The following is a 27495-nucleotide window of genomic DNA, read 5'->3' on the forward strand; positions in this document are numbered from 1 at the left end:
CATTAAACTGGTGTAATTTAGAGGGATTGATTTAATCTAAATCCAATTAATTAAATAAAAATTTATAATTAATTACATAGAATGGAGCAGATGATGTGTTACTGTTGCGAGATGTGGGAGCCGGTAGACCCCATTGAGGCTAACGGTGATTACATCTGTGACAAGTGTCTGCTGCTACAGGATCTCCAGCTCCGTGTTGATGAGCTGGAGTCTGAGCTTCAGATACTGCGACACATCAGGGAGGGGGAGAAGTACCTGGACTCTGTGTTTCAGGAGGTGGTCACACCTATGAAGTTAATTAATTCAGATGTAGCCCATGGTCAGGGACAGGATGGTGTGACCACGAGTGAGGCAGGTACGGGGATCCAGAAGGTAGTGTTGGAGGAGCCGCAGCCCTTGCTCTTGTCCAACAGGTTCGAGCTTCTTACTCCCTGTGGAGACGGAAGCAGGGGCTGCAGGGAGGATGAGCAACCTGGCCACAGCACCGTGGAGAGGGGGGCCATTCAAGAGGGGGGAGTAAATAGAAATGTTGTAGTGGTAGGGGATAGTATTATTAGGGGGATAGATAGAGTTCTCTGCAGCCAAGAGCGAGAGTCCCGTAGGCTGTGTTGCCTACCCGGTGCCAGGGTTAAGGACATCTCCTCTGGGCTGGACAGAAACTTGGAGTGGGAGGGGGAGGATCCAGTTGTCGTGGTCCATGTTGGTACCAACGACATAGATAGGACAAGGAAGGAGGTTCTGCTGAGGGAGTTTGAGCAGCTAGGGGCCAAATTAAAAAGCAGAACCACAAGGGTAATAATCTTACCTGAGCCACGAGCGAATTTGGCTAGGACAAATAAAATAAGAGAGTTAAATGCGTGGCTCAAAGACTGGTGTGGGAGAAATGGGTTTTGCTTCCTGGGACACTGGCACCAGTACTGGGACATGAGGGAGCTGTTCCGTTGGGACGGGCTTCACTTGGCCAGTGCTGGGACTAGAGTCCTGGCGGATCATATAACTAGGGCTGTAGAGAGGGCTTTAAACTAACTAGTGGGGGGGAGGTTCCTAGAGAGCAAATAATAAAAATGACAACAGAGAAGGTCAAAGACTTAGGTAGCAGTGGGGAAATTAAAAACCAGAGCGTGTCAGGAAGGGGTAGAAGGTGTGGAGTAAAAGGTAAAGTAATAAAAAGGGCAATAGCAGGAACTAAGTGTCACAAAACATATTTGAAAGTTCTCTATCTGAATGCACGTAGCATTCGTAACAAAATAGACGAGTTAAAGGCACAAATAGCTACATATGGGTATGATCTTGTGGCCATTACAGAAACATGGCTGCAGGGTGACAATGCCTGGGAATTAAACATACCAGGTTATTTAACAATCAGGAAGGACAGGCAGGAAGGAAGGGGAGGTGGGGTGGCTATGTTAATAAAGGAAGGAATCACTGTAATACAGAGAAATGATATTGGGTCAAAGGATCAGGATAATGAAACAGTTTGGGTGGAGATAAGGAATAATAAGGGGAAAAAAACACTAGTGGGTGTAGTATATAGGCCTCCGAACAGTCGCCACTCGGTTGGACGGAGTATCAATCAGGAAATAGTTGAGGCTTGTAATAAGGGAACATCTATAATTATGGGGGATTTTAACTATCATATAAATTGGACGAATCAAATTGGGCAGGGCTGCCTTGAGGATGAGTTCATTGAGTGTATTCGGGATGGGTTTCTTGAGCAGTATGTAACTGAACCAACCAGGGGGCAAGCAACCTTAGATCTGGCCCTGGGTAACGAGACAGGATTAATTAAAAATGTCCTAGTAAAGGATCCCCTTGGAATGAGTGACCATAACATGGTTGAATTCCATATTCAGTTAGAGGGCGAGGAGGCTGTATCTCAAACAAGCGTGCTAAGCTTGAATAAAGGAGACTATGAAGGTATGAGAGCGGAATTGAGTAAAGTGGATTGGGAAAATAGGTTAAAGGATAAGACGATACATGATCAGTGGTGTACATTTAAGGAGTTATTTTACAAATTCCAAAAAAAGTATATTCCACTGAGAAAAAAAGGGTGTAAAAGAAAAGACAGCCATCCGTGGCTAAGTAAAGAAATTAAGGATAGTATTCGACTAAAAACAAGGGCATATAAGGTAGCCAAATCTAGTGGGAGGATAGAGGATTGGGAAAACTTTAAAAGACAGCAAAAAATAACAAAAAGATTGATTAAGAAAGGGAAGATAGATTATGAAAGTAAATTAGCAAAAAATATAAAGACAGATAGTAAGAGTTTTTATAGTTATATAAAAAGAAAAAGGGTGGCTAAAGTAAATGTTGGTCCCTTAGAGGATGAGACCGGGAAATTAATGGTGGGAAATATGGAGATGGCAAAAACACTGAATGAATATTTTGTATCAGTCTTTACAGTAGAGGACACCAAGAATATCCCAACACTTGACAAGCAGGGGGCTATAGGGGGGGGAGGAGCTAAATATGATTAAAATCACTAAGGACGTAGTACTTGGTAAAATAATGGGACTCAAGGCGGATAAATCACCTGGACCTGATGGCTTACATCCCAGGGTTTTGAGGGAAGTGGCGGTAGGGATTGTGGATGCATTGGTAATAATCTTCCAAAACTCCCTGGACTCAGCAAAGGTCCCGGCAGACTGGAAAACTGCTAATGTAACACCCTTATTTAAAAAGGGCAGTAGACAGAAGGCTGGAAACTATAGACCGGTTAGCCTAACATCTGTGGTAGGTAAAATTTTGGAGTCCATTATTAAGGAGACAGTAACAGGACATTTGGATAATCATAATTTAATAAGACAAAGTCAGCATGGTTTTATGAAGGGGAAGTCATGTTTGACAAATTTGCTGGAGTTCTTTGAGGAAGTAACATATAGGGTGGATAAAGGTGAACCAGTGGACGTAGTGTATTTAGACTTCCAAAAGGCATTTGACAAGGTGCCACACAAAAGATTATTGCTTAAGATAAAAAATCACGGGATTGGGGGTAATATTCTGGCATGGGTAGAGGATTGGCTATCTAACAGAAGGCAGAGAGTTGGGATAAATGGTTCATATTCAGACTGGCAATCAGTAACCAGTGGTGTTCCGCAGGGGTCAGTGCTGGGTCCCCAACTCTTTACAATCTATATTAACGATTTGGAGGAGGGGACCAAGTGTAACACATCAAAGTTTGCAGATGATACTAAGATGGGAGGGAAAGTAGTGAGTGAGGAGGACATAAAAAACCTGCAAGGGGACATAGACAGGCTAAGTAAGTGGGCAGAGATTTGGCAGATGGAATACAATACTGGAAAGTGTGAGGTTATGCACTTTGGCAGGAAAAATCGTAGAGCAAGTTATTATCTTAATGGCAAGAAACTTGAAAGTACTGAAGTACAAAGGGATCTGGGGGTCCTGGTGCACGAAACTCAAAAGGTTAGTATGCAGGTGCAGCAAGTGATTAAGAAGGCCAATGGAATGTTGGCTTTCATTGCTAGGGGGATAGAATATAAAAATAGGGAGGTATTGCTTCAGTTGTACAAGGTATTGGTGAGACCGCACCTGGAATACTGCATACAGTTTTGGTGTCCATACTTAAGAAAGGACATACTTGCTCTCGAGTCAGTACAAAGAAGGTTCACTCGATTAATCCCGGGGATGAGGGGATGGACATATGAGGAGAGGTTGAGTAGATTGGGACTCTACTCATTGGAGTTCAGAAGAATGAGGGGCGATCTTATTGAAACATATAAGATTATGAAGGGGTTGGATCGGGTGGATGCAGGGAGGATGTTCCAGATGATGGGTGAAACTAGAACTAGGGGGCATAGTCTTAGAATAAGGGGCTGCTCTTTCAAAACTGAGATGAGGAGGAACTACTTCACTCAGAGGGTGGTAGGTCCATGGAATATGCTGCCCCAAAAAGCTGTCGAAGCTACATCATTACATAAATTTAAAACAGAAATAGACAGTTTCCTAGTAGAAAAGGGAATTAAGGGTTACGGGGAGCGGGCAGGAATTTGGACATGAGTCTAGGTTCGGATAGGTCATGGCCCTGTGGGTAGCGGAGCGGGCCCAGGGGCCGTGTAGCCTGATCCTGCTCCTGTTTTCGTGTGTCTAATGCTGTTAGATTCAGGAGATAGTCCTGTCATAGTGGATTGGCGGTTAGGATCAGATCAGCCATGATCTTATTGAATGGCGGAGCAGGCTCGAGGGGCCAATTGGCCTACTCCTGCTCCTATTTCTTATGTTCTTATGTTCTTATGAGGTGCTGTTCCTCGAGCTTACATTGAGCTTCATTGGAACAATGCAATAGCCCGAGGACAGAGAGATCAGAGTGGGAGTGAAGCGGTGAATTAAAGTGACAGGCGACCGGAAGCTCAAGGTCACCCGTACGGACTGAACGGAGGTGTTCCGCAAAGCGGTCGCCCAATCTGCGTTTGGTCTCCCCAATGTAGAGGAGACCGCATCGTGAGCAGCGAATACAGTATATTAAATTGCAAGAAGTACAAGTAAATCGCTGTTTCACCTGGAAGGGGTGTTTGGGGCCCTGGACAGTGGGAAGGGAGGAGGTAAAAGGGCATGTGTTGCATCTCCTGCGCTTGCACGGGAAGGTGCCAGGTGAAGGAGCAGGGCTGTTGGGGGTGATTGAGGAGTGGACCAGGGTGTCGTGGAGGGAGCGGTCCCTTCGGAATGCTGAAAGGGGAGGTGAGGGGAAGATGTGTTTGGTGGTGGGATCACGTTGGAGGTGGCGGAAATGGCGGAGGATGATCCGTTGAATATGGAGGCTGGTGGGGTGAAAGGTGAGGATAAGGGGAACCCTATCGTGGTTCTGGGAGGGAGGGGCAGGGGCGAGAGCAGAAGTGCGGGAAATAGAACGGACACGGTCAAGGGCCGTGTCAACCACGATAGAGGGGAATCCTCGGTTGAGGAAAAAGGAAGACATGTCAGAAGCACTAGTATGGAAAGTGGCATCGTCAGAACAGACGCGGTGGAGATGGAGAAACTGGGAGAATGGAATAGAGTCCTAACAGGAAGCGGGGTGGGAGGAAGTGTAGTCCAAGTAGCTGTGGGAGTCAGTGGGCTTGGAGTGGATGTTTGTTGAAAGCTGATCGCCAGAAATGGAGACGGAGAAGTCAAGGAAGGGAAGGGAAGAGTCGGAGATGGACCATGTGAAGGTGAGGGCAGGGTGGAAATTGGAAGTAAAGTGAATGAACTTATCCAGTTCAGGGCGAGAGCAGGAAACGGCACCAATACAGTCATCGATGTACTGGAAAAAGAGGTGAGGGAGGGGACCTGAGTAGGGCTGGAACAAAGAATGTTTCACATGTCCCATGAACAGGCAGGCATAGCTAGGGCCCATGTGGGTTCCCATAGCAACACCTTTAATTTGGAGGAAGCGAGTGGAGTCAAAGGAGAAGTTGTTCAATGTGAGAACAAGTTCAGCCAGGCAGAGGAGGGTGGTGGTGGATGGGAACTGGTTGGGCCTCTGTTCAAGGAAGAAACAGAGCGCCCGAAGGCCGTCCTGGTGGGGGATGGAGGTGTAGAGGGAGTGGACGTCCATGGTGAAAAGGAGACGGTTGGGGCCAGGAAACTGGAAACTGTTAAAGTGACGGAGGGCGTCGGAAGAATCGCGAATGTAGGTGGGAAGAGACTGGACAAGGGGAGAAAAAATAGAGTCGAGATAGGAAGAGATAAGTTCCGTGGGGCAAGAACAGGCTGAAACGATGGGTCTACCAGGGCAGTCCTGTTTGTGGATCTTGGGAAGGAGGTAGAAGCGGGGCTGTGTGGGGTTGGGGGACTATGAGGTTGGCGGCCATGGAGGGAAGATCTCCAGAGGAGATGAGGTCAGTGACACACTTGGAAACAATGGCTTGATGTTTGCTAGTGGGGTCATGGTCCAGGCGGGGGTAGGAGGTGGTGTTGGAGAGTTGGCGTTCAGCTTCCGCACGGTAGAGGTCGGTTCGACAAATAACAACAGCACCACCCTTATCAGCAGGTTTAATGATAATGTTAGGGTTGGATCGGAGAGAATGGAGTGCTGCAAGTTCAGAGGGAGTTAGGTTGGAGTGAGTGAGGGGAGCAGAGAAATGGAGACGGCCGATGTCACGTCGGCAGTTAGCAATGAAAAGATCTAGAGAGGGTAGAAGGCCAGAGGGAGGGATCCAAGTAGAACGAGAATTTAGAAAGCGGGAGAAAGGATCAGCCGTGCGGGGGGAAGACTCCTGGCTAAAGAAGTGGGCACGGAGACGAAGGCGACGGAAGAATAGCTCAGCATCGTGCCGAGCTCGAAATTCATTCAGGTGGGGGCGTAAGGGGATGAAGCTCAGGCCTTTGTTGAGGACTGAACGTTCGGGGTCAGAGAGGGGAAGGTCAGAGGGGATAGTGAAAACACGGCAGGGGGTGAGACTGGAAGAAGGGATCGGATCGGATCGGAGGAAAATAATGGGGAAGAAGGTTCTCCCTATTTCTAACTAACAAAGTGGGTACTTAACAGACAAATCCACAACCGCGCCCAAACCGCATCAGCAGACTCCACCCAACTGAAGAAACTTCGCAGATTCTAAGACTAGTACCATGTGGAGACGGCAGGCCCCAAAGGACACAAAGAGCGAACCCCAAAAACGCAACCGGCTTAACTGACAGAATTCGAACTGTCAAGAAACCCCTATTGGTGAGCATGATCCCTGGCTCTTTTTAGTACAATTTAGTTAGATATTGGGGGTGGGACAAGGGTAGGGGGATTATTAATGTGATTTTCCCTTATTGTGCCGTGTGTTCCCCATTCTTAATTAAGTGTACTCTTGAATGTCTGTAACTACTCCCGTAATCTAAGTGTATAATTTTATTGTGACTCTAATAAAACACAGTTTTCTTGTACCAAACCAGTTGTCTACTCCAGTTTTGTATCGCAGCCTGTACCTAAGTCCAGAACCAAAGGGTGTGGGAGCGATTCAAACCGCTCAAAACAGTCAGAGGCAAAGCTGACTCAAAACACCACCCCCTACTGCCTCCATCATTCAGAGGATCTGAGAGGGATAGCTGGCAAGGGAAGGACACACTACCTATCTCTTCCAGAATCCCCATGAATTTTGGGTAAATAAATGTTATGCTTTCACCGTTATCTACCTGTTCTATGACTGATTAATACATTTTTGTCAGTTAAAGCCCAAAACAAGGTTAGTATTAATATTACTCTGCCACTTTCAAATATAAGGAAGATCCCATGGAAGCACGGGAGCACAGAACCAATATCTGAAATAATCTAATAAAGGATTATTAAAGGTCAGTATCCTGGACACATTACAAAATTCACCCAAGTGAAAATACTCAAGGGCATTGGGAGCTCGGGCTCACTTAAAGAGTAGTCTTAAAAACAAAAGCCAAAAATATGCACAGTAAAAAGGGTAAATGAACCAGTACCTTCATTATGACAGGCATGAGCAGTGCCATGGAGCTGGACTGTGAGGAGGATGGATTTGTTAATGGTGTCAAAGGCAAAGGAGGTGGAAAGTGGCAGTGGAAGGGCTTGGGGCAGACAAGTAAATGAAGAAGAACAACTCGTAGAAGAGAGCCCCATCAATGATAGAACCCGGGAGATCTTGAGGCCAGAAGAGTGGGTGGCTATGTATGAATGGGGAGTCAATATGGAGGGTGAAGGTGAAGGAGGGAAGCAAAATAATTAAATCAGTGGAGGTGGGGTGGAGTGTGTGTTCAGGGGAAGAATTAGGTAAGAATTGGAATGGAATTTACCTCAAATTTCACAATAATGATTTTAAAATGGACAATCCCACCACATTAGTACGATAGCAAAATACTGCAGATGCTGGAAATCTGAAATAACAGAAAATGCTGGAAAAAAATTGCTTGTTTTATGTATTATTTCAAATTTGAACATTCAAATGGAAGAAAGAACTTGCATTTTAAAAGCACCTTTCAAAATCAACAAAATACTTTTTAACTGTAGTCAATGCTTTGAAGAAATGTGGCAGCTAATTTGTATATAGCGAGGTCCCACAAAGAGCAATGTGATAAATGACCATTCCATTGAGTAGAATGGGCCTAGGTTCTCTGGAGTTTAGAAGAATGAGGGGTGATCTCATTGAAACGTATAAAATTCTTAGAGGGCTTGACAGGGTAGATGCCGAGAGGCTGTTTCCTGTCTGTGGCGTCTAGAACTAGGGGTCATAGTCTCAGGATAAGGGGTCGGCCATTTAGGACTGAGATGAGGAGAAATTTATTTACTCAGAGGGTTGTGAATCTTTGGAATTCTCCACCCCAGAGGACTGTGGATGTTCAGTCGATGAATATATTCAAGACTGAGATCGATAGACTTTTGGGCACTAAGGGAATCAAGGGATATGGGGAAAGGGCGGGAAAGTGGAGTTGATGTAGAAGTTCAGCCACAATCTTAATGAATGATGGAGCAGGCTCGGTGAGCTGTATAGCCTATTCTAGTTCCTATTTTTTATACTCTATTTTAGCCATGTTAGTTGAGGGATAAATATTAACTGGAAAATCTATGGTGGTGCAGTGGCTCAGATAGTTCTGTCGTATGTCCTTAGCATCATTTTGTTGTTGCATTGTTGCTGTATTTATCATTACTTGGAGGGGTATTTTAAATTTATTGATGTAACAAGTTAATAGACTTTAGCTGGATGGAGGGAGGGACGCTATTCTAGTGTCAGCTGTGGCTCAGTGGTAGCACTCTCGCCTGAGTCAGAAGGTTGTGGATTCAAGTCTTACTCCAGGGACTTCCGGCCATAATCTAGGCTGACACTTCAGTGCAATACTGAGGGAGTGCTGCACGGTTGGGAGGTGCCATCTTTTGGATGAGACCTTAAGCCATCTCAAGTGGAATTAAACATTTTCCCATGGCACTATTTTGAAGATTAGGGGAGTTCTCCCTGGTGTCCTGGCCAATACTCATCCCTCAACCAACATCACTAAAAGACAGATTATCTGGTCATTTATCTCATTGATGTTTGTGGGAGTTTGCTGTGCGCAAATTTGCTGCCATGTTTCCTACATTACAACAGTGACTACACATCAAAAAGTACTTCATTGACTGTAAAATGCTTTGGGACGTCCCAATGTCATGTAAGGTGCTATAGAAATTCGAGTCTTTCTTTCTTTAAAATCTAGTCCACATTTAGCAGAATGGGAGCTGGGGTGGGGAGGTTGGAAAAAAATCCCTGAAAAACATCACTTGCAAAATTGAGGCTACACAAAACATGTTCCATTTGCTTTCAATTCAATAGCTTTTACAATGTTCTATTTTGAATTCTTGATGTTCAAGATAACATGGCATGGCAATAACAGTAACAATACTCGTGTATAATAGAGAGCTTTGCTGAATCAGTCAAAGTAGCAGGCCATTAAACTAAATACAGAGGAAAAATCTATGGAGACTACTGCTAAGTGTCAGAGACTCAAAGCTCACCCGAACAAGGGGCCTTTGCCACTGCATTTAAAAATTGCACCAAGTCTTTGATAGTTTTAACTTAATATAAATGCATATCCGCTTTAGATAGATGACTGACTTAAATCCAGGAATCTTGGATTCCAGGTAGCAGTACATAATTGTTACTCTGTCTCTCTGGAAAATATGCCTTCTTCCTGGTAACCATAATGCTTCATGTAGCTCTTTTACATTTTCAAACAACACTGAAAAGCATCAGTTATGTCTGACTGAAAGATCAGCTGCCACCTACATTCCGCTTCATATAAAATGAAGTGGTAACAATTTATTTGTAACTACTTCAGGAGGTTCTTCAAAAAGTGTCTGTTGCTTGAGCAGTTATAAGATATAAAATAAGAGGAGAAACTCACACAGAAAATGCCCAAACTGCCATCCCATTTATAACTTCCTTGAATGTGTTGTCAACTCCAAGATCTGTGCCCACCTCTCCTGCAACTCCCTTGTTTCTATCTTTCTCATCCGGTTTCCAAATGTCTCTCAGCACTGAAATTGCCCTAACCAAAGTCACAAATGACATCCGCTGTGACCATGGTGCATTATTCCTTCTTGTCCTCATTTGACACAGTTAATTACACAATCCTCCACCAATGCTTGTTCTCTGTTATCAAACTCTGATGAAGGGTCATCAACCTGAAACGTTAACTCTGTTTCGCTCTCAACGGATGCTGCCTGACCTGGAGTATTTTCAGCATTTCCTGTTTTTATTTCTTTGAGGCTATCCTTGCTTAGTTCTTATCCATTCAATCAGATCCACAGCATCGCGCCATCCTTAAATCAGCCAACCTCTAATGGAATAACAACAGAAAATGCTGGAAACACTCAGCAGGCCAGGCAGCATCTGTAGAGAGAGGAACATATTTTATATCTTATAACTGCTCATAACCTCTATGGAAACCCTCATTCATACATTTGTCACCTCCAGAATTGATTTTTCCGCTGGCCTCCTATCCTCCATAAACTTCAATTTACCTCAAACTCTGCTGCCCATATCCTATTCCACACTAAGTCATGCTTACCCACAAAAGAAAAAAAATAATTTCATGACCTCAGGATATCGCACTTTGCTTCACAGCCAATGAATTAGTTTTGAAGTGTAGTCACAGTTAGAGAAATGCGGCACCATAATTGGACTCAGCAAGGTCCCACAAATAGCAATAAGATAAATTACCAAATAAGCTGTCTTTTAGTGGTACTGATTGAGGGATAAATGTTGGCTGGGACACCAAGCAAGCTTTCCTTTCAATAGTGCCATGGATCTTTTACACCTATCAGAGAGAGCAAATACGGCCCCTGTTTAATATCTCATCCGAAAGACAGCACCTCCAATAGTGCAGCACTCTTCGCACTGCACTGAAATGCCAGCCCAAGTTCAGTGCTGAAAGTCTCTGGAGTGGAGCTTGAACCCACAAACCGCTGACTCAGAGGTGAGAGTACTACCACCGAGTTAAAGCTTGTTCATTATTACACCAGTCTTCGCTGACCTACATTGGCTCCTGATTCCCTAATGCCCCAAATTTTAAATGCTTATTCCTTAGGCCCACCCCTATCTCTGTGACCTTCTCCCACCCTACAACCAGCTCTAACTCAGCTTCTTGTGCATTGTTCCCCCCTCCTCTTTCACCCTACCATTGGCAGCCGTGCCTTCAACCTATGGTTGCACCAAAAATAATCACAGAAGCATTTTGGCTCTGAGAAACAGTATTTTTTTTTAAGAAATAGAATTTATTTTTGTGTATTTGAAGAAAATTCATGTTGAAAGGTTGGTAGTAGAAGGTGGGACCGATTCCCTAGCAAGTCTGATGAAAACGATCCCTCCCAGCAGAAACAGAAAATTAGGTCAACATATACAACTGTTACCTATGTACCTCCAAGTAAGTGGATCAATAACAGCATAAAGTTAAGGTATGGGAGCAGATAACGGAGCTCATTGGTCAAAGAATGCTGCAGAATGAAAGGGGGAAATCTAAGGATGTGTCAATGGAGGAAAATATGCTGTTTCAAAAAGACAAAGACAGGGAAAGATTAATGAGTAAACCATTCAGTTCTTAAAAAAAATTAATGGAATGAGGGATAATTTTGTATTTTATCTCAAACAACTAAATGTCTGCATTCAGGAAAGGGATAATATTACCATAGGTTGATCGATATTCACAGATTAAGTGTCATACATGACAAGTTATATTTTAAACTGTAATGAACAAAGAAGCAATAAATATTCCAACACTGACGCTAACATGTCAAACTTCAGGAAAGGTAATTTATCATTCTGGAAAATTCTTACTTGAAAGTAAACAATCGTTTTCACATAGGTTTGATTTTTTTTTAATATCACAATAATCTCTCTTTCATTTGAAAGGTAGGCATCAGTATCAGTGACTTACATATATACATGTGCGTACCCGTACCAAGCATTGCTTAAATTCTGATAAATATGTTAAGCAAAGGGCAAGCAAATCAATAAACTGATTTATGACTAAATGATAAAATCTGTAAATAATAAAACACACATTTCATCCGAAAAGAGCATGCCTACAAAATAACTAAAACACTTAACACTGCATGATAATGCCACAGAAAATACTTTACGGTTGGCAAAATGCTCAACTGTGGAGCCTATTGGCAATTAATTGCACTTTTTGCGTAATTACATTTGTTGATACAATGATACAATTAAAAGTTTGCCTAAAAAGAACCTGAAGAAACATTCATTGTCATTTTCTCTTATACTGCTATTTACATCTGTAAAAAAAAAACATATTTCTGAGGAACAGACACTTGGAAGAACTGAAGCTGGGTGGAGGTGGAGAAAAGGCTGACAATAAATATGTAGATCATAGTAACTAGAAGCGCCGCATCCTGGTTTCTCAGTGAATTCTTTCACCCTGCTATAGGGGATGAGATTATCCACGTGGAGAGTTCTTTGCAAAATGATTCCAGAAAGCAAATCCATATCTGAGACCATGTTAACTAACTGCCACATTGCCAAGGAACTGGAATCATCTGCAAGTTCTCAATATCCGACAGCATCACTATTTTAACAATTATTGGCCCAGATAATAACTAATGATTACGCCACCGGCATCCGAACCGAATGCGCTTACCTGCTGGGAACCCTCCTCTAAGAAGTTGCTGTCAAACACTGTGGAGTTGTGCATAGCGTAGTGGCCCACGGATCCCAAGGGCGCAAGAGTACCTGGGATCACGTGGGCCGGTGCTCCAATCAGCAAACAGAAGGTCTCTCATTAATACTATTAGAAATCGTAGGGCTATCCTCGATTTAAACTTCAGTGTTTCAAAAATACTTACATTTGTGATTTTGGGGTCTGGGGTCTTTCAAAAAAAAAGTATGGACAGCTCAAAATTGTGGTGCGGCTGCATTTTTAAAAAGTGCTGATTTAGAGCAAGTTACATTTCCAATAATTTAGATTGAAAATCACCACTACCCTTCTGGGCTACACACAGCCAAGTGTTCTCCAGTTGGAATGCTTCCATTCAGAGAGAACTGACTCCAGACCTGCTGAAAGTAGAGCTGGAGAAGCTTTCTCTCTGTAAAGCAAATTTGAAGTGTGGCTTTCTTACACACTGGGATTCCTATAGTCTCTGGGAACTGTGCTCGATCTTCCATAATATACATTTCAGAATATACATGTCGAGGGAATGCTCCGAGGGAGACGAACTGTGAACCCATTTAAAGGGCGGTCGCAGGGTAAGCGCTCTCCCTGAGTCAGTCGGCCCACTCCCGCTACAGACGCTGTGCATCGGCGCTGACAAGTTCGGCGAGGAGGCAGCAGAAGCAGCAATGGAGACCACGACGACCCGCTGTAGCACGGCGGCCGGCAGCTCCTCGGCAGGAGGCCGAACCGGTAGGAGGGGAGGCGGCCGCCAGCGGACCGAGGGCGGGAAAAGCAGGCCCTGGAAGGTCGGACACTGCGGGAGGCTCGGAGGTCAGACCGGGTGGAAGGAGAGCCAGGGAGAAGCAGGCCCCGGGACGTCGGTACCACTGCGGCTGAAGATTGTCGGGCAGGAGTGCGGAAAAGGCGGAGCAAGGCGAGAGCGGACCCTATTGTGATGGCGCTGATGAAGATGGCTGCCGTCCTTGCGGGCTCCGTGCGTACCAGGCAGCGAAGTGTCCTTTGCTGCTTGGTGCGCTCGGCTCGTTAAGAAAAAGCATTTCAGTGACTGGATTTCACTTGTTGTATTTGGTTATGTGACAAATAAAAATAAAAAAATTGAAATTGAGAATTATCTAAGCAAATCATTTATTTTTTCCATATACAAATTGGAAAGCTATTTTCACCACTTTGAATTACTATTTAATGTTCCTTTTCAATGAATGGAGTGTAATTCCTTAATTATTTTGTCATGAGGTATCCCCTTATGTTGTGCAAACAGGCCCTGTCTGTACCTGTTTTGCCATATCACCTCTGAATTGCATCTGCAGAAGAATAGTGCAATGCTGGTTTCCACCAACAAGCAGTCCAAAAACATTCAAGTGTCCAAAGACTGGTCCTCTAATATATTATCACACAATGAATAATCCTTCACAGTGTCTGAAACTTTTAAGGATATTTGAAGGACCAAAAGGGACAGAAAATTATTTAATTATTTGTTGTCAAATCATTCTGTAAACAGAATGCATAATATCACAGCATAACCTTCTCTTGAGGAAATAAACGGTTATACATCGTCTATTACTTTTCAACACTATGCAGATGTCCGATGCCAATTGTCAACAGTTTATTGCGCTTACACAAAGCAAGACACACCAAAGGTTCAGCAATTCAAAGGTTTAACAATTCAAAGAAACCCCTCTAGATGATTATTCTGAATTGGGGCAATTGTTAATTGAATTTTGTTTTACTGTATAATAAATTGACAAAATTTCTCCATAAGACAGGTTAGTATATTCCACGGATAGCATGAAGCCCCATATGATATTGGCTGTACGTCTTTCAAATTAAATATAGGCATATACAATATCGTTTGACCGTTATTGTTTGAAGAACCTGCAAGCTGCGAAGTTAAAATATTTCCCCGACAACCCCAAAAGCAATCTTGTGATGTCACATCCTCCACATAATATCGTTTTGCACCATATCACAATAAAAAACAACCGTAAATCTGTCTTTAATTATCCATGGTACAACCAAGAATCTATACATGGTCTAACCAAGAAATATGTTAGCAACTCAGTAGATATTTCAACAGGCCACCCCGTCATATCACACTGTTGTTTGGTTAAGTCTGCTCAATGGACAAATAATATCAGGAAAAAGGCAAGACAAAAAGTTAGTTGTACACCTTAGCGGTTAACTGGAGTTTTTGAATTTTTAGCTAAGAGTAAAAATAATATCAGAATCTATTTTAACTGTTTTACAGTTTTAAAACTCAAAACCTCTCTCTAATGATTATGAGATTTAAAAATAAGTTGCATTAGTTTCTCTGAACCAGTTACAGATTGAATTCTGTCCAATGAATAACCAATTGGCAACATTATGTTTGCCCCTTCTACGCAGTAATAAAGATAGGATATCCAGGCCAAATAGAAGGTGGTTCACTTAGTTAATACTATAGATGCATGGCTTGTATTGGAGTACAAGTAACACTGTTATCTCTTACCTCTCTCCTTCGGGAAGCCCAGCAGGTTTGTTTGATTTTCCAGACTACAGCAGCCACCAAGAGTAATGACAGGAAGCAGCTACAAGGAAAGAATCAAATACAAACATACATTATTTTTTTTCTTCCAACACCAGCAGAATTTACGTAGTAATGACCCAGTGTTTTAAATTTAGCTTATTAAGATTTTCAGTACAAGTACATCTATGTCTATATGTACACAAAGGGCTCGTGAAGACACACATTTCTCCATCAAACTTCAGGCATCATCATGCTTTTATATATGCACATTTTGCATCACACTTGTACCTAATTGGTTCAAATTCCATAGTCAGAAAACAGTGATGAATCACAACTGAACAGGTATACCATGTACCAAATGACAAGAAAAGTTTGCCTTTTTTATTCGTTCCTGGGATGTGGGCATTGCCGACGAGGTCAGCATTTATTGCCCATCCCTAATTGCCTTCTTCAACCGCTGCAGTCCGAGTGCTGAAGGTACTCCCATAGTGCTGTTCGGGAGGGAGTTCCAGGATTTTGACCCAGCGACGATGAAGGAACAGCGATATATTTTTAAGGCAGGATGGTGTGTAACTTGGAGGGGACCTTGCAGGTGATGGTGTTCCCATGTGCCTGCTGCCCTTGTCCTTCTAGGTTGTTGAGGCCACGGGTTTGGGAGGCGCTGTCGAAGAAGCCTTGGCGAGTTGCTGCAGTGCATCTTGTAGATGGTACACACTGCAGCCACAGTGCGCCAATGGTGGAGGGAATGAATGTTTAAGGTAATGGATGGTGTGCCAATCAAGCTTTGTCCTGGATGGTGTCAAGCTGCTTGAGTGTTGTTGGAGCTGCACTCATCCAGTGTATTCCGTCACACCCCTGACTTGTGCTTTGTAGTAAAACTTTGGGGAGTCAGGAGGCGAGACACTCGCCGCAGAATACCCAGTCTCTGACCTACTCTTGCAGCCACAGTATTTCTGTGGCTGGTCCAGCTAAGTTTAGATGTTGATGGTGGGGGATTCAGCAATGGTAATGCCGTTGAATGTCAAGGGGCAGTGGTGAGACTCATGCTTGTAGATGGTAGATGCCAGTGTTGTAGCTGTACTGGAACAACTTGGCTAGATGCGCGGCTAGTTCTGGAGCACAAGTCTTCAGCACGACAGCCAGGATGTTGTCGGGGCCCATGGCCTTTTCTGTATTCAGTGCGCTCAGCCATTTCTTGATATCACGTGGAGTGAATTGATTTGATTGAAGACTGGTTTCTGTGATGGTAGTGACCTCATGAGGAGGCCGAGATGGAACATCAACTCGGCACTTCTGGCTGAAGATGGTTGCAAACGCTTCAGCCTGGTCTCTTGCACTCGTGTGCTGGGCTCTGCCATCATTGAGGATGGGGAAATTCATGGAGCCTCCTCCTCCAGTTAGTTGTTTAATTGTCCACCACCATTCACGACTGGATGTGGCAGGACTGCAGAGCTTTGGTCTGATCTGTTGGTTGTGGGATCGCTTAGCCCTGCCTATAGCATGCTGCTTCCGCTGCTTAGCATGCATGGAGTCCTGTGTTGCAGCTTCAAATCTATTTATTTATCTTTTTGCAGTAGCTAAAGAAAGTAGTACTTACTTATTTTCCAGGAATCAATAAAGAAAAAACTTACTTGATGGTCTGTGGAGAAATCTCAAAGTTCTTTCCAAGAAGTGAATTTCTGAGGTTGGCGCAGAGATTGCAGAACTGGAGAAGCACAGTCTTTGCACACACCTGAATCACATGCTAACTTTATGGATCCTGCATTTATAATATTCAGTGCGAGTTCCCTGCTTGAAATGCGAGTAGTGCTTTGAAGTTGTGCAGTGAGGGTGTGGGATTTTACATACTGCTGCAGTAACATCAAGGGCTGCATCAGCTAATTAAAGGGATGCAGCCATTTAAAGCTACGGACGGAGGTCAAGAAACATGTTTGGCTGCAATGTTCCCTCTAAGACAGTAATGGGAACGGCCCCACCCAGGCCGCTCACTGGCTTCTCCATTATAAACACCGCACATACGCAGAAATTTAAAGGGACCTCGCACTAAAAGAAACAGGCCGCGCAAAACAAAGCACTGCTTACAAGGAACATTGTTTGGCTGGTGAAAAGATATCGCTTAAACTGGCCATGTGGATTTGATAATGAAAAATTAGAATGCCTTTTTCTATCCGTTATTCTCGAGACGTTCAGATACCAGACTGTTGCAGAAAATTGAGCCATAAACGTTTATTCATTCCCACCTCACAGCCCATGAACCTCTCTGTCCGTATAGTTCTATGCACTGTTTTCTATCTCTCCCCAGTCACGCAATTACTACGTTTTTTTCTTGCTCTCTGTTTCATTGTGTGTTTTGCTCTCTCTCAATTTCATGCTTGGCTGTGCTCAATCGCATGTCTCGTGGTTTGTCTCTCTCTCTGTCTGTCTCTCTGACTTGCACGGTGGTGGTGGAGGAGCTGCTGCAGAGAGTAGAACGGAGACAGAATCGGCATTTTGAAGAAAGAGAATTACAAGGATCTGAGCTGGGAATGCCTGCAAGTTGGGAAAACATCTTCGTGCACTGCCTGTAGCCAGTTCAGAGGGTAAATACCTAACTCTCCTGTGTCTTTTGCATTTTTAATCCATTATCTTTAACTTGGGGAATATCAATTTTTTAACAAGCATGTTAAAGAAATTAATGGATATAAAATGGCTTCATCATTCTTTGTCATTTTAGTAATTTAGGGTTGTGAACTCTCCTGGATTGCACGGGAGTCTCCCGGGATTGACGATTAATCTCCCGGGCACTGTTGCTGGCAGAACTTCGTGCCTCGGTGGCGCGGACTCACAATTCCTGTCCTGCAACATCCTGGCCATCTCTCAGGCGCTCTTAAGTGCTGCTCATCTTTGGCTTCAGCCATTCATTCCTTCCACCGAATTTCTGAGAGGTTGGTCACCTCGACACCAGAAATGCCAACCTAAGTACCGGTTTAAGAAAAAAGAAACTGCGAGCAAAGATGCTCAACTTCAGATGACCCAACTAAGGTAAGTGCGATAGCGTATGCAAACTGCAGCAATCGAGTGGTACATGACTGAATGTCACATGATCAAATATCATGTAATCAAACCTCCAGGAATACATCCAACCAGAGTTGGTAACCCTAATAGGAAAGGAGATGAAAGTGTCACTCCTGCGCAACAATGCATCAGTCACCTTTTTGATATATCTGCAGATTGCAAGTTGGCTGACACTGCAGATATCACCTGTGGTAGTCTGGCAGGAGCTAGAGGCATTAGAATTGAGGGCACCGGTCACCTTAACTGCTATTCCTATGGTGGAGGTCAGATGCGGGAGTCCTTGCAGCAAATGGCACAACTCTGCACATGCCTCCATACAGACCTGGAGCCTGCAGAGGAAATTGCCATTGTTATTGCCAGATAGATATGCCAAGACTTGCAGATACCATTGGTGACATAATCATGGGTACGTGTAGCCTAGATTTTGTTTCAGGAATTTTAAAAGCAACCTGCATTATTAGCACTAACTTGACTAGCCAAATAGCAAAGGACTCAGTCGATGCCCCATCGCTGACTGGGCTGTTTGTATTTTAGGAACCGCTTTTCAGATCCCCTCTTCTTTAAGGGTAGTCCTGTTCTGCTAAACTGTTGTAAATGCTATATTTATGGTCAGTTTTCTGAAGATTTGAAGACAATATGTAACTGATGTTCTATTAACAAACATTTCCTATATATTCTGATTAAAAGAGGAAAACAAATGGAAATAAACCACAACCCTCTCAAAAGTCCACAAACCTTTCCTAAAAAGTGTTGTAGTCCTTTTAAGAGCTTTATTGCACATGAAAGTCTTGTGTCATGCAATCATCCATTAAACACCAGATATCGCACTGTTACAGATACAAAGCGAGCATAAAAAATCCAGTTGTTAACCTCAAACCTGAGAGTTACAAGCAGATACACCTGTCCTCTGACTGACCTGTGAGTTAAGTAGCTGCAATTATGTGGATTTATGTACCTTAAAGGCATAGGCCTGGTTAGCATCTCCACATCAGAACCATACTTCAGACCCTGTAACAGCACACTAATCCGCTACTATTTTCAAAAATGCTTCAAGAAGAATTACTTGTAAAATTCAATTTTTAAAAGCTGCATATCTAAAAATGGCATTGCAACCCCATCTCCCACCCACCCCACCCCCTCACCATGAGGGTGCTTGTATCAACCCCTCCTCCCACCCACCCCACCCCCTCACCATGAGGGTGCTTGTATCAACCCCATCTCCCACCCACCCCACCCCCTCACCATGAGGGTGCTTGTATCAACCCCTCCTCCCACCCACCCCACCCCCTCCCCATGAGGGTGCTTGTATCAACCCCTCCTCCCACCCACCCCACCCCCTCCCCATGAGGGTACTTGTATCAACCCCTCCACCCACCCACCCCACCCCCTCACCATGAGGGTGCTTGTATCAACCCCTCCTCCCACCCACCCCACCCCCTCACCATGAGGGTACTTGTATCAACCCCTCCTCCCACCCACCCCACCCCCTCACCATGAGGGTACTTGTATCAACCCCTCCTCCCACCCACTCACCATGAGGGTACTTGTATCAATCCCTCCTCTTCCCCGATGAACAGAATGTGGATTGTTGGAACAACTGCCGATAGTAATGCTGTGCTAATGCTTTCAACTTCAACACTCCTGATGCAAAATGAATCAGGCGAGAGCATTTTACTCTTTCAAACCCGAGAGATAATCTCTCTCGATGATGCATCTTATCATCAAGTAACTGAGCTGAGAAATGATTCCACTCATCACCCGTTCGGGCTGATCGATTTTCAACGTCAACCATAAAGGGAACTCAAAAGCGACCATGGTGTTTGACAGAGTTGTCACTACTAGGTCTAAAATATTAAATACAAGATATCATCCCAGTACTGTTGCATTGCGGGAGTTCATTTTAACTATGAAAGACTAGTAAATTACAAATATGGGAGCTGTGAGTGAGTTGACAGTTTTTCCACAGAAGTAATAGAATTTCTCTAAAACAATGTGTGGTGCAGTATTCTACAGATTTGTTTTAAAGTGGTTATGAAATTTGGTTAAATAGTGCAAAGCACAAAATGACAATTAAGTCAAATGAGTTATTTATTTTTATTTTCACTTCAGTTAGTTAGCATTCTCAAAGTTGGTAATCATCTGCATCCTTGAATATTTGAATTATTCTCCAAACTATTCGTGCTTTTGTTAATTTGAATACCTCCATGTTCAATCTTCTTTGCATTCAACGGGTGACATTTCCATAAAACCACCACATCTTATGATATTTTGGCCATCACTAAATTGTCTGTCTCCATTTCCTCACTGGAATCGTGTTTCTCATCTGCTATTTATCTAGTGCCTTTGTAACAGGAATTAGCCAATATGGCATTGACTGCTTTTGCTGACAGTTCATTCCATAGATCCATTACTACTTGGGGAAAATATTAATTCTAATCTGTAGTTGCACTTGAATCTTGTTGAACTCCTCCATTTCTGAATTCACAATCCATGTCAAGATCTCGATCATGTCCCTTTTCAATCTTTTCTCCAATGAACAGAAGTTCACTTCCAAGTATCTAAAGTCCGAATCCAAGAGCCATCATTGTTACTTCTGAGAAGCCTTTCCAATGAACCAACATCTTTTTAAGGCACTTTCCAAAAGTAAAGTGCACAGTCACCGATTATTTGTACATGATTTAATGATTTGTAACTTAGCAAACTTCCCAAAAATGAGTGCCAGCTTTCAATTAGTGAATGGGCTATAATCATATCCAAAGTCCTTTCCACCTTAGATAATGGACATTTCTTTAACAAGAATATGTTTCACATTCCAGTGTGTATTGCCTTACATTTATCCAATACCAAAAAATATAAAAACAGATAGCAAGAGTTTCTACAGCTATATAAAAAGAAAAAGGGTGGCTAAAGTGAACGTTGGTCCCTTAGAGGATGGGACCGGGAAACTAGTGGTGGGGAACATGGAGATGGCAAAGACGCTGAACAAATATTTTGTATCAGTCTTTACAGTAGAGGACACTAAAAGTATCCCAACACTGGACAAACAGGGGGCAATGGGGGGGGGGGGGGGTGGAGGAGCTAAACACGATTAAAATCACTAAGGAGATGGTACTCAGTAAAATAATGGAACTTAAGGCGGATAAATCCCCCGGACCTGATGGCCTACATCCTAGGGTCTTGAGAGAAGTGGCAGTAGGGATTGTGGATGCATTGATGATTATTTTCCAGAACTCCCTGGACTCAGGAAAGGTCCAGGCAGATTGGAAAACTGCTAATGTAACACCCTTATTTAAGAAGGGAAGTAGACAAAAAGCTGGAAACTATAGACCAGTTAGCCTAACATCTGTGGTTGGCAAAATGTTGGAGTCCATTATTAAGGAAACAGTAACAGAGCATTTAGATAAACATAATTTAATAGGACAGAGTCAGCATGGTTTTATGAAGGGGAAGTCATGTTTGACAAATTTGCTCGAATTCTTTGAGGATGTAACATACAGGGTGGATAAAGGGGAACCAGTGGATGTGGTGTATTTGGACTTCCAAAAGGCATTTGACAAGGTTCCACACAAAAGGTTACTGATCAAGATAAGAAATCACAGGATTGGGGGTAATATACTGGCATGGGTGGAAGATTGGCTATCTAACAGAAAACAAAGAGTTGGGATAAATGGTTCGTTCTCGGGTTGGCAATCAGTAACTAGTGGTGTTCCGCAGGGGTCAGTGCTGGGACCCCAACTCTTTACAATCTATATTAACGATTTGGAGGAAGGGACCGAGTGCAACATATCCAAGTTTGCCGACGATACAAAGATGGGAGGGAAAGCAGTGAGTGAGGAAGACATAAAAAACCTGCAAAAGGACATAGACAGGCTAAGTGAGTGGGCAGAGATTTGGCAGATGCAATATAATATTGGAAAGTGTGAGGTTATGCACTTTGGCAGAAAAAAATCAAAGAGCAAGTTATTATCTAAATGGAGAGAAACTGCAAAGTGCTACAGTACAAAGGGATCTGGGGGTCCTGGTGCATGAAACACAAAAAGTTAGTATGCAGGTGCAGCAGGTGATCAGGAAGGCCAATGGAATCTTGGCTTTTATTGCAAGGGGGATGGAGTATAAAAACAGGGACGTCTTGCTGCAGTTATACAGGGTATTGGTGAGGCCACACCTGGAATACTGCGTGCAGTTTTGGTTTCCATATTTAAGAAAAGATATACTTGCTCTCGAGGCGGTTCAGAGAAGGTTCACTCGGTTGATTCCGGAGATGAGGGGGTTGACGTATGAGGAAAGGTTGAGTAGGTTGGGACTCTACTCATTGGAGTTTAGAAGAATGAGAGGCGATCTTATCGAAACATATAAGATTGTGAGGGGGCTTGATCGGGTGGATGCGGTGAGGATGTTTCCACTGATGGGTGAGACTAGAACTAGGGGGCATAATCTTAGAATAAGGGGCTGCCCTTTCAAAACTGAGATGAGGAGAAACTTCTTCACTCAGAGGGTAGTAAATCTATGGAATTTGCTACCCCAGAGAGCTGCGGAAGCTGCAACATTAAATAAATTTAAAATGGAGATAGACAGTTTCCTAGCAGATAAGGGAATTAGGGGTTACGGGGAGAGGGCAGGGAAGTGGACGTGAGTCTAGATTCGGATCAGCCATGATCCTATTGAATGGCGGAGCAGGCCCGAGGGGCCGTATGGCCTACTCCTGCTCCTACTTCTTATGTTCTTATGTTCTTATCCTAGCCCATCTGCTTATTTGGACCAGGTCCCTTTGAGTGTCATCAATCTCTCTTAAAATACTCATTCGTGTGGCCACGCAGTAAATGTTGCAATACAGGAAACTCTCGTTTAAACGGCACCTAAATATCTGGAATTCTCTATTAACCGGCAAAATTCTCACTCCGAAAACAACACCTCAATAACCGGCAATGTGTCCGAGTCCGAGTCTCCCGCGGTGGCCAATTCTCCAAACTGCCACTACTCGGCTTCTTGGCGCTGTCGGAAGTCGGAACACCTCAATACCCCTGTAACAGGAGTCTGACTCTCCCGCGCTGCCGGTAGTCTCTTCTGATCCGCCATTTTACAGGGGTACTGCGTGTCTCCCACGCTGCTGGTAGTCATTACATTGCATTACCCTCAACTGGCAGTACTGTACTTAATCAAGCATCTTCCACCATCCATTTAACACAACATTCTGTAGGTGAGTACCCAATTACTGTATACTGCACATTTCTTGATTTTTTTTATTTTTCTTTGTTAAAAATAGCCTCGGTAGATAACCCTCTCCGTGATCTGGAATTTTTGATCAACCGGCAACACGCCGGTCCCGTCGGTGCCGGATACCAAAGAGTTTCCTGTATTGCTCAAAGAAGGCTTCTCTCTATAACTTATAAATTAGGGCAAGTGATTTGTTGCAGCACAAAATCCCACAAATTTCTACACTTACTGTGTGTGGTGCAACATGCTGTCCCAGTATCTCAATTTTATACAAAAATCCCAGAGGCAGTGAAAATGTTGGCATTTGAGCAGATCTGAGAAATAATAAATAATTTTCCCTATTTACTGCAAACAGCTGGAAATCCAGAACAGAGACAACGTTGGTTGCACTTATATAATTGAAGGGGGGGGGGGGGGGGGGGGGAAGAGAGGGGAATGTTTCCAAATATATAAAAAGCAGAGTCAAATAACTTCTAATTGCGAGAAAAGAACAGTTGAATTGAGTCCAACCAGACTGTTGTAGTTACCTCTACATTATTTAATGTAACATTGTTATCTTTCAGGATTTTTTGACCACTTTTCTGCAGAAATGATTCAAGAAAAAAGAGTTACATTCGATGGTGAAGATTGAGTAACGAATGTTGGTCAGGGCAAAAGGAAATACAGTAGTGGGATTTTTAACGCCTATCTGAACAGGCAAACAGGGCCTCAGTTTAAAGTCTTACCTCTTTTAAAGAGTCGGCACTGGTACGATGGGCCGAACGGCCTCCTTCTGTACTGTATGATTCTATCTGAAGGAGAACACGTCTGATAATGCAGCACTTCTTCAGTAGTGCACTGGAGTGTTAAGCTAAATTATGTCCTCAAGTACTGCACTGCACATGATGCCATAAGTTTCTGACTCGGAGGCAAGAGAGCTACCAACTAAGCAAGCCAACATCTGAGCACCAGATCAACACAGAATGCTTTGTGAATAAAAGCAAATTATTCAGGGTAGCTACTTTGCACAGTGTTAAGAAGGGTCTGTTTATAGCAGTTGTAAGAACATAAACAGGAGCAGGAGTAGGCCATTCGGCCCTTCGGGTCTGCTCCGCCATTCAATAAGATAATGGCTGATCTTCTACCTCATCTCCACATTCCTGCACTATCCCCAAATCCCTTGAATCCCTTAATATCCAAAAATGTATCGATCTCTGTCTTGAGTATACTCAATGACTGAGCCTCCACAGCCCTCTGGGGTAGATAATCCCAAAGATTCACCACCCTCCGAGTGAAGAAATTTCTCCTCATCTCAGTCCTAAATGGCCAACCCCTTATTCTGAGACTGTGACCCCTAGTTCTGGACTCCCCAGCCAGAGGAATCATCCTCCCTGCATCTACCCTATCAAGCCTAGTAAGAATCTTGTACGTTTCAATGAGATCACCTCTCATTCTTCTAAACTCGAGAGAATATAGGCCTAGTCTACTCAATCTCTCCTCATAGGACAATCCACCCGTCCCAGGAACCAGTCTTGTCGGAGTAGAATTAGTTTCAACTTTTTTTTGGTAGGTCCTGACCAGCTAAGGAATAACAGTTCATTCATTTGGTGGAAATTGGTCAGAAAGTTCAAATGTTCAAGACCCACTATTAAGGACATAATCTAGCCTGACAATTTGTAAGAAATGTTGTCCTCTGAATGATACATGAAGCCAAGGCCCAATCTGCCTCTTCAACCAGCACCATCAAAAACGGATTCATTTGTCATTCATCTAGGTGTTTTCTTTTTATTCTTAGGATGTGACTGATGGACTGGCATGGCAGCATTTGCTGCTCTGTGGTCATTAATAATTAACCACATAGTGTGGGAGTGGAGACACATGAGTTGGGGGTGGCAGATTTCCGCCCCTGAGGACATTACTGAACCAATTGGATCTTTATGGCAATCTGTAAGCTTTCATGGTCGTTCTCTGGTTCCAGCCCACAAATTAGCAGATTTTTTTGAATTCAGTTGCACAATTGGCCATGGTGGAGTTAGGAACTCATGATCTCTGGGTTTCCGGTCCAGTACCATGAATACCAGGCACATCAATGTGATATTGTTGTATGCAAAATGCCTGACACATTTGTTTAAATTGTACCCACTGCATTCCAAAGTAATTCATTGTATGTGACATGCTTTCAGACATTTGAGAGACATGATGGGGCATAACGTAAATGTAAGACTGTGGCGGATCGCCACCTAAACGGGCGCAATCCACTTTTCCGTCCGTGGACAATAAATCGGGCACCTTGCCTTTAAGAAGCATGCTGCCTTTAAGGCATGACAAAGGAGCGGGCGTCGCCCTCAGTGTGTACACAAAAGTGCGGGCGCCGCCCTCATTCTGTTTTCGGGTTTAGCAGAGAGAAGAGCTGGGGCAGCCATCTCTCAAGAGAATGTAATAAAAAGCCATGTGTTCCTCAGATCGGTTCGGCCTCCATTCGTGTTCCGCGGCAGCCTCAACAAGACTTTCTTTACTTTAATTTCATGGTACATAGCAGAGTGGGCTGGTCTCTCTTACCATCCAGTTATTGAAATATGATTATTTTGTTGCTGTAACCACAATTCAGTTACTAGCAGAGATACTCCTTTTCCAAAATACCTAGGGGGTGTAGAATTTTGAAAAGAAGAACTTTGAATTGCTATAATTTTGCTTTGATCATGAATTACAGACAACTTCTGCAAGAAGGCAGTTTGAAGATTATTGAAGTGTGCATCTTTGGTATCTATAGTACCAGTAATACCAACCCCACCGTCTCATAAATCATGAGATCTGGTAAGAAATCATGAGTTGCTGTTTTTTCGAACATAAACCAATATAGATTGACAGTTCGTTTATAAACTTCATTCGTGGCTTTATTTAATCTCTAACAGGTCACAGCTCTTTACAGAAACAATATTACTGCATCTGAAAATGTTTTACACAAACTTTTAAAAACTCCTACCTGTTATCACCACGTTTCTATGTTTGGGTACTCCTCGAGTTTCGGATGGGTGATTTTTCAGCATCAGGTAAGCGCAAAATTATTGCATTCTAAACAAAAATTGCCAATGCTGTACACAGTCTGTTAAGGACATCCTTCCACATTCATGCTGGTGTTTTACCTTAGGGGAGGGATATGGGCAGCACATGTATTGTACCTTCCAAGACGACTGGCAAATAGGGGCAGGATCGACAGTGTTTAAGAGGCCACCTTGACTTGCACTTTACCAGCTTTGGACTGGTTTTGCTAAATGTTTTCAGGGTTTTACTTCTGGGTTTTTTTTGTATCCAGGGATCCTTGAGATCTCTTAAATTCTAAACCAATCTTGGTTAGAGATCATTCCTCCCCTCTCTAAATGGCACATAAGAATTCAACTGGGTCAAAACGAGTCCAATTGTTTTCACAATATAAATATTTACAAAAGCACACATCCCTCAGTTACATCTCTAATTTAGTTAGTTTGTGCAAAACCCGAATCTAATCGACTGCTCCCACTCCGCACCGCTTTCTTTACCTGGAAAGCAGTGACCACGGTGGTCGGTTTTGTGATCGATTGCAAGCCAATTGCTTTCAAGGGCTCAGCGGAGATGCCTGCAAAGTAACCAATGAGCACTGTCAAGGGATGGAAGCTCATTATTGTGTGTTTGATATGTTATGTGATTCAGAGGCTTTTCAAGGCATTGTGCAAAAATCAGAGTAAAAGCTGGCACAGTGCAGCCTGTGGTTCTGGTGAAACAGACTTCCACAGCAATCCTCAGACTCCACATCACGTCCCTCTCAAAACACAAGTGCCATGTTGATGGACAATTTTCTAAAGCTTATTAATATATTCATCATAGTCTATTCCCCTCCTCCCTCCCCCACTTTCTCTCGCTCTCACTCTCCTTCCCGTTCTTCTTTTGCTCCTCTGGGTTACGTTTTTAGTCGCTCTCACTCTCTGTTGCTGTTATTTTCTATCCTCTCGTTCAGACTCCCCTGGATTTGGTCTCTGTTCCATCGTCGGTGGGTGTGGGCTCCTTGAATAACAGGAAGCAGGAGAGCGATTTGGAGGGGTATGTGTTTGTACGCATAGAGAACGGAGCCCAACATGGGGCAGGCACACGGGAGATCGTGGGTGACG

At 43.5% G+C, this 27495-nt stretch overlaps 1 protein-coding gene across 3 annotated transcripts in view; it reads right to left on the minus strand.

The window, feature by feature from the left end:
* The window catches only part of atrnl1b (attractin-like 1b), a 930295-nt gene that overhangs the window by 328318 nt on the left and 574482 nt on the right, over window positions 1–27495 (minus strand). For all 3 annotated transcript variants that reach the window (XM_085994422.1, XM_085994421.1, XM_085994423.1), the window contains exon 26: window positions 15089–15167. In XM_085994422.1, the coding sequence (XP_085850548.1) occupies window positions 15089–15167 (79 nt within the window). The remainder of the gene's footprint in view (window positions 1–15088; window positions 15168–27495) is intronic.

This window comes from Somniosus microcephalus, chromosome 8 (genome assembly GCF_052327205.1).
Source record: "Somniosus microcephalus isolate GS21.2 chromosome 8, FLI_Smic_1.0, whole genome shotgun sequence".
Taxonomy (NCBI): Eukaryota; Metazoa; Chordata; class Chondrichthyes; order Squaliformes; family Somniosidae; genus Somniosus; species Somniosus microcephalus.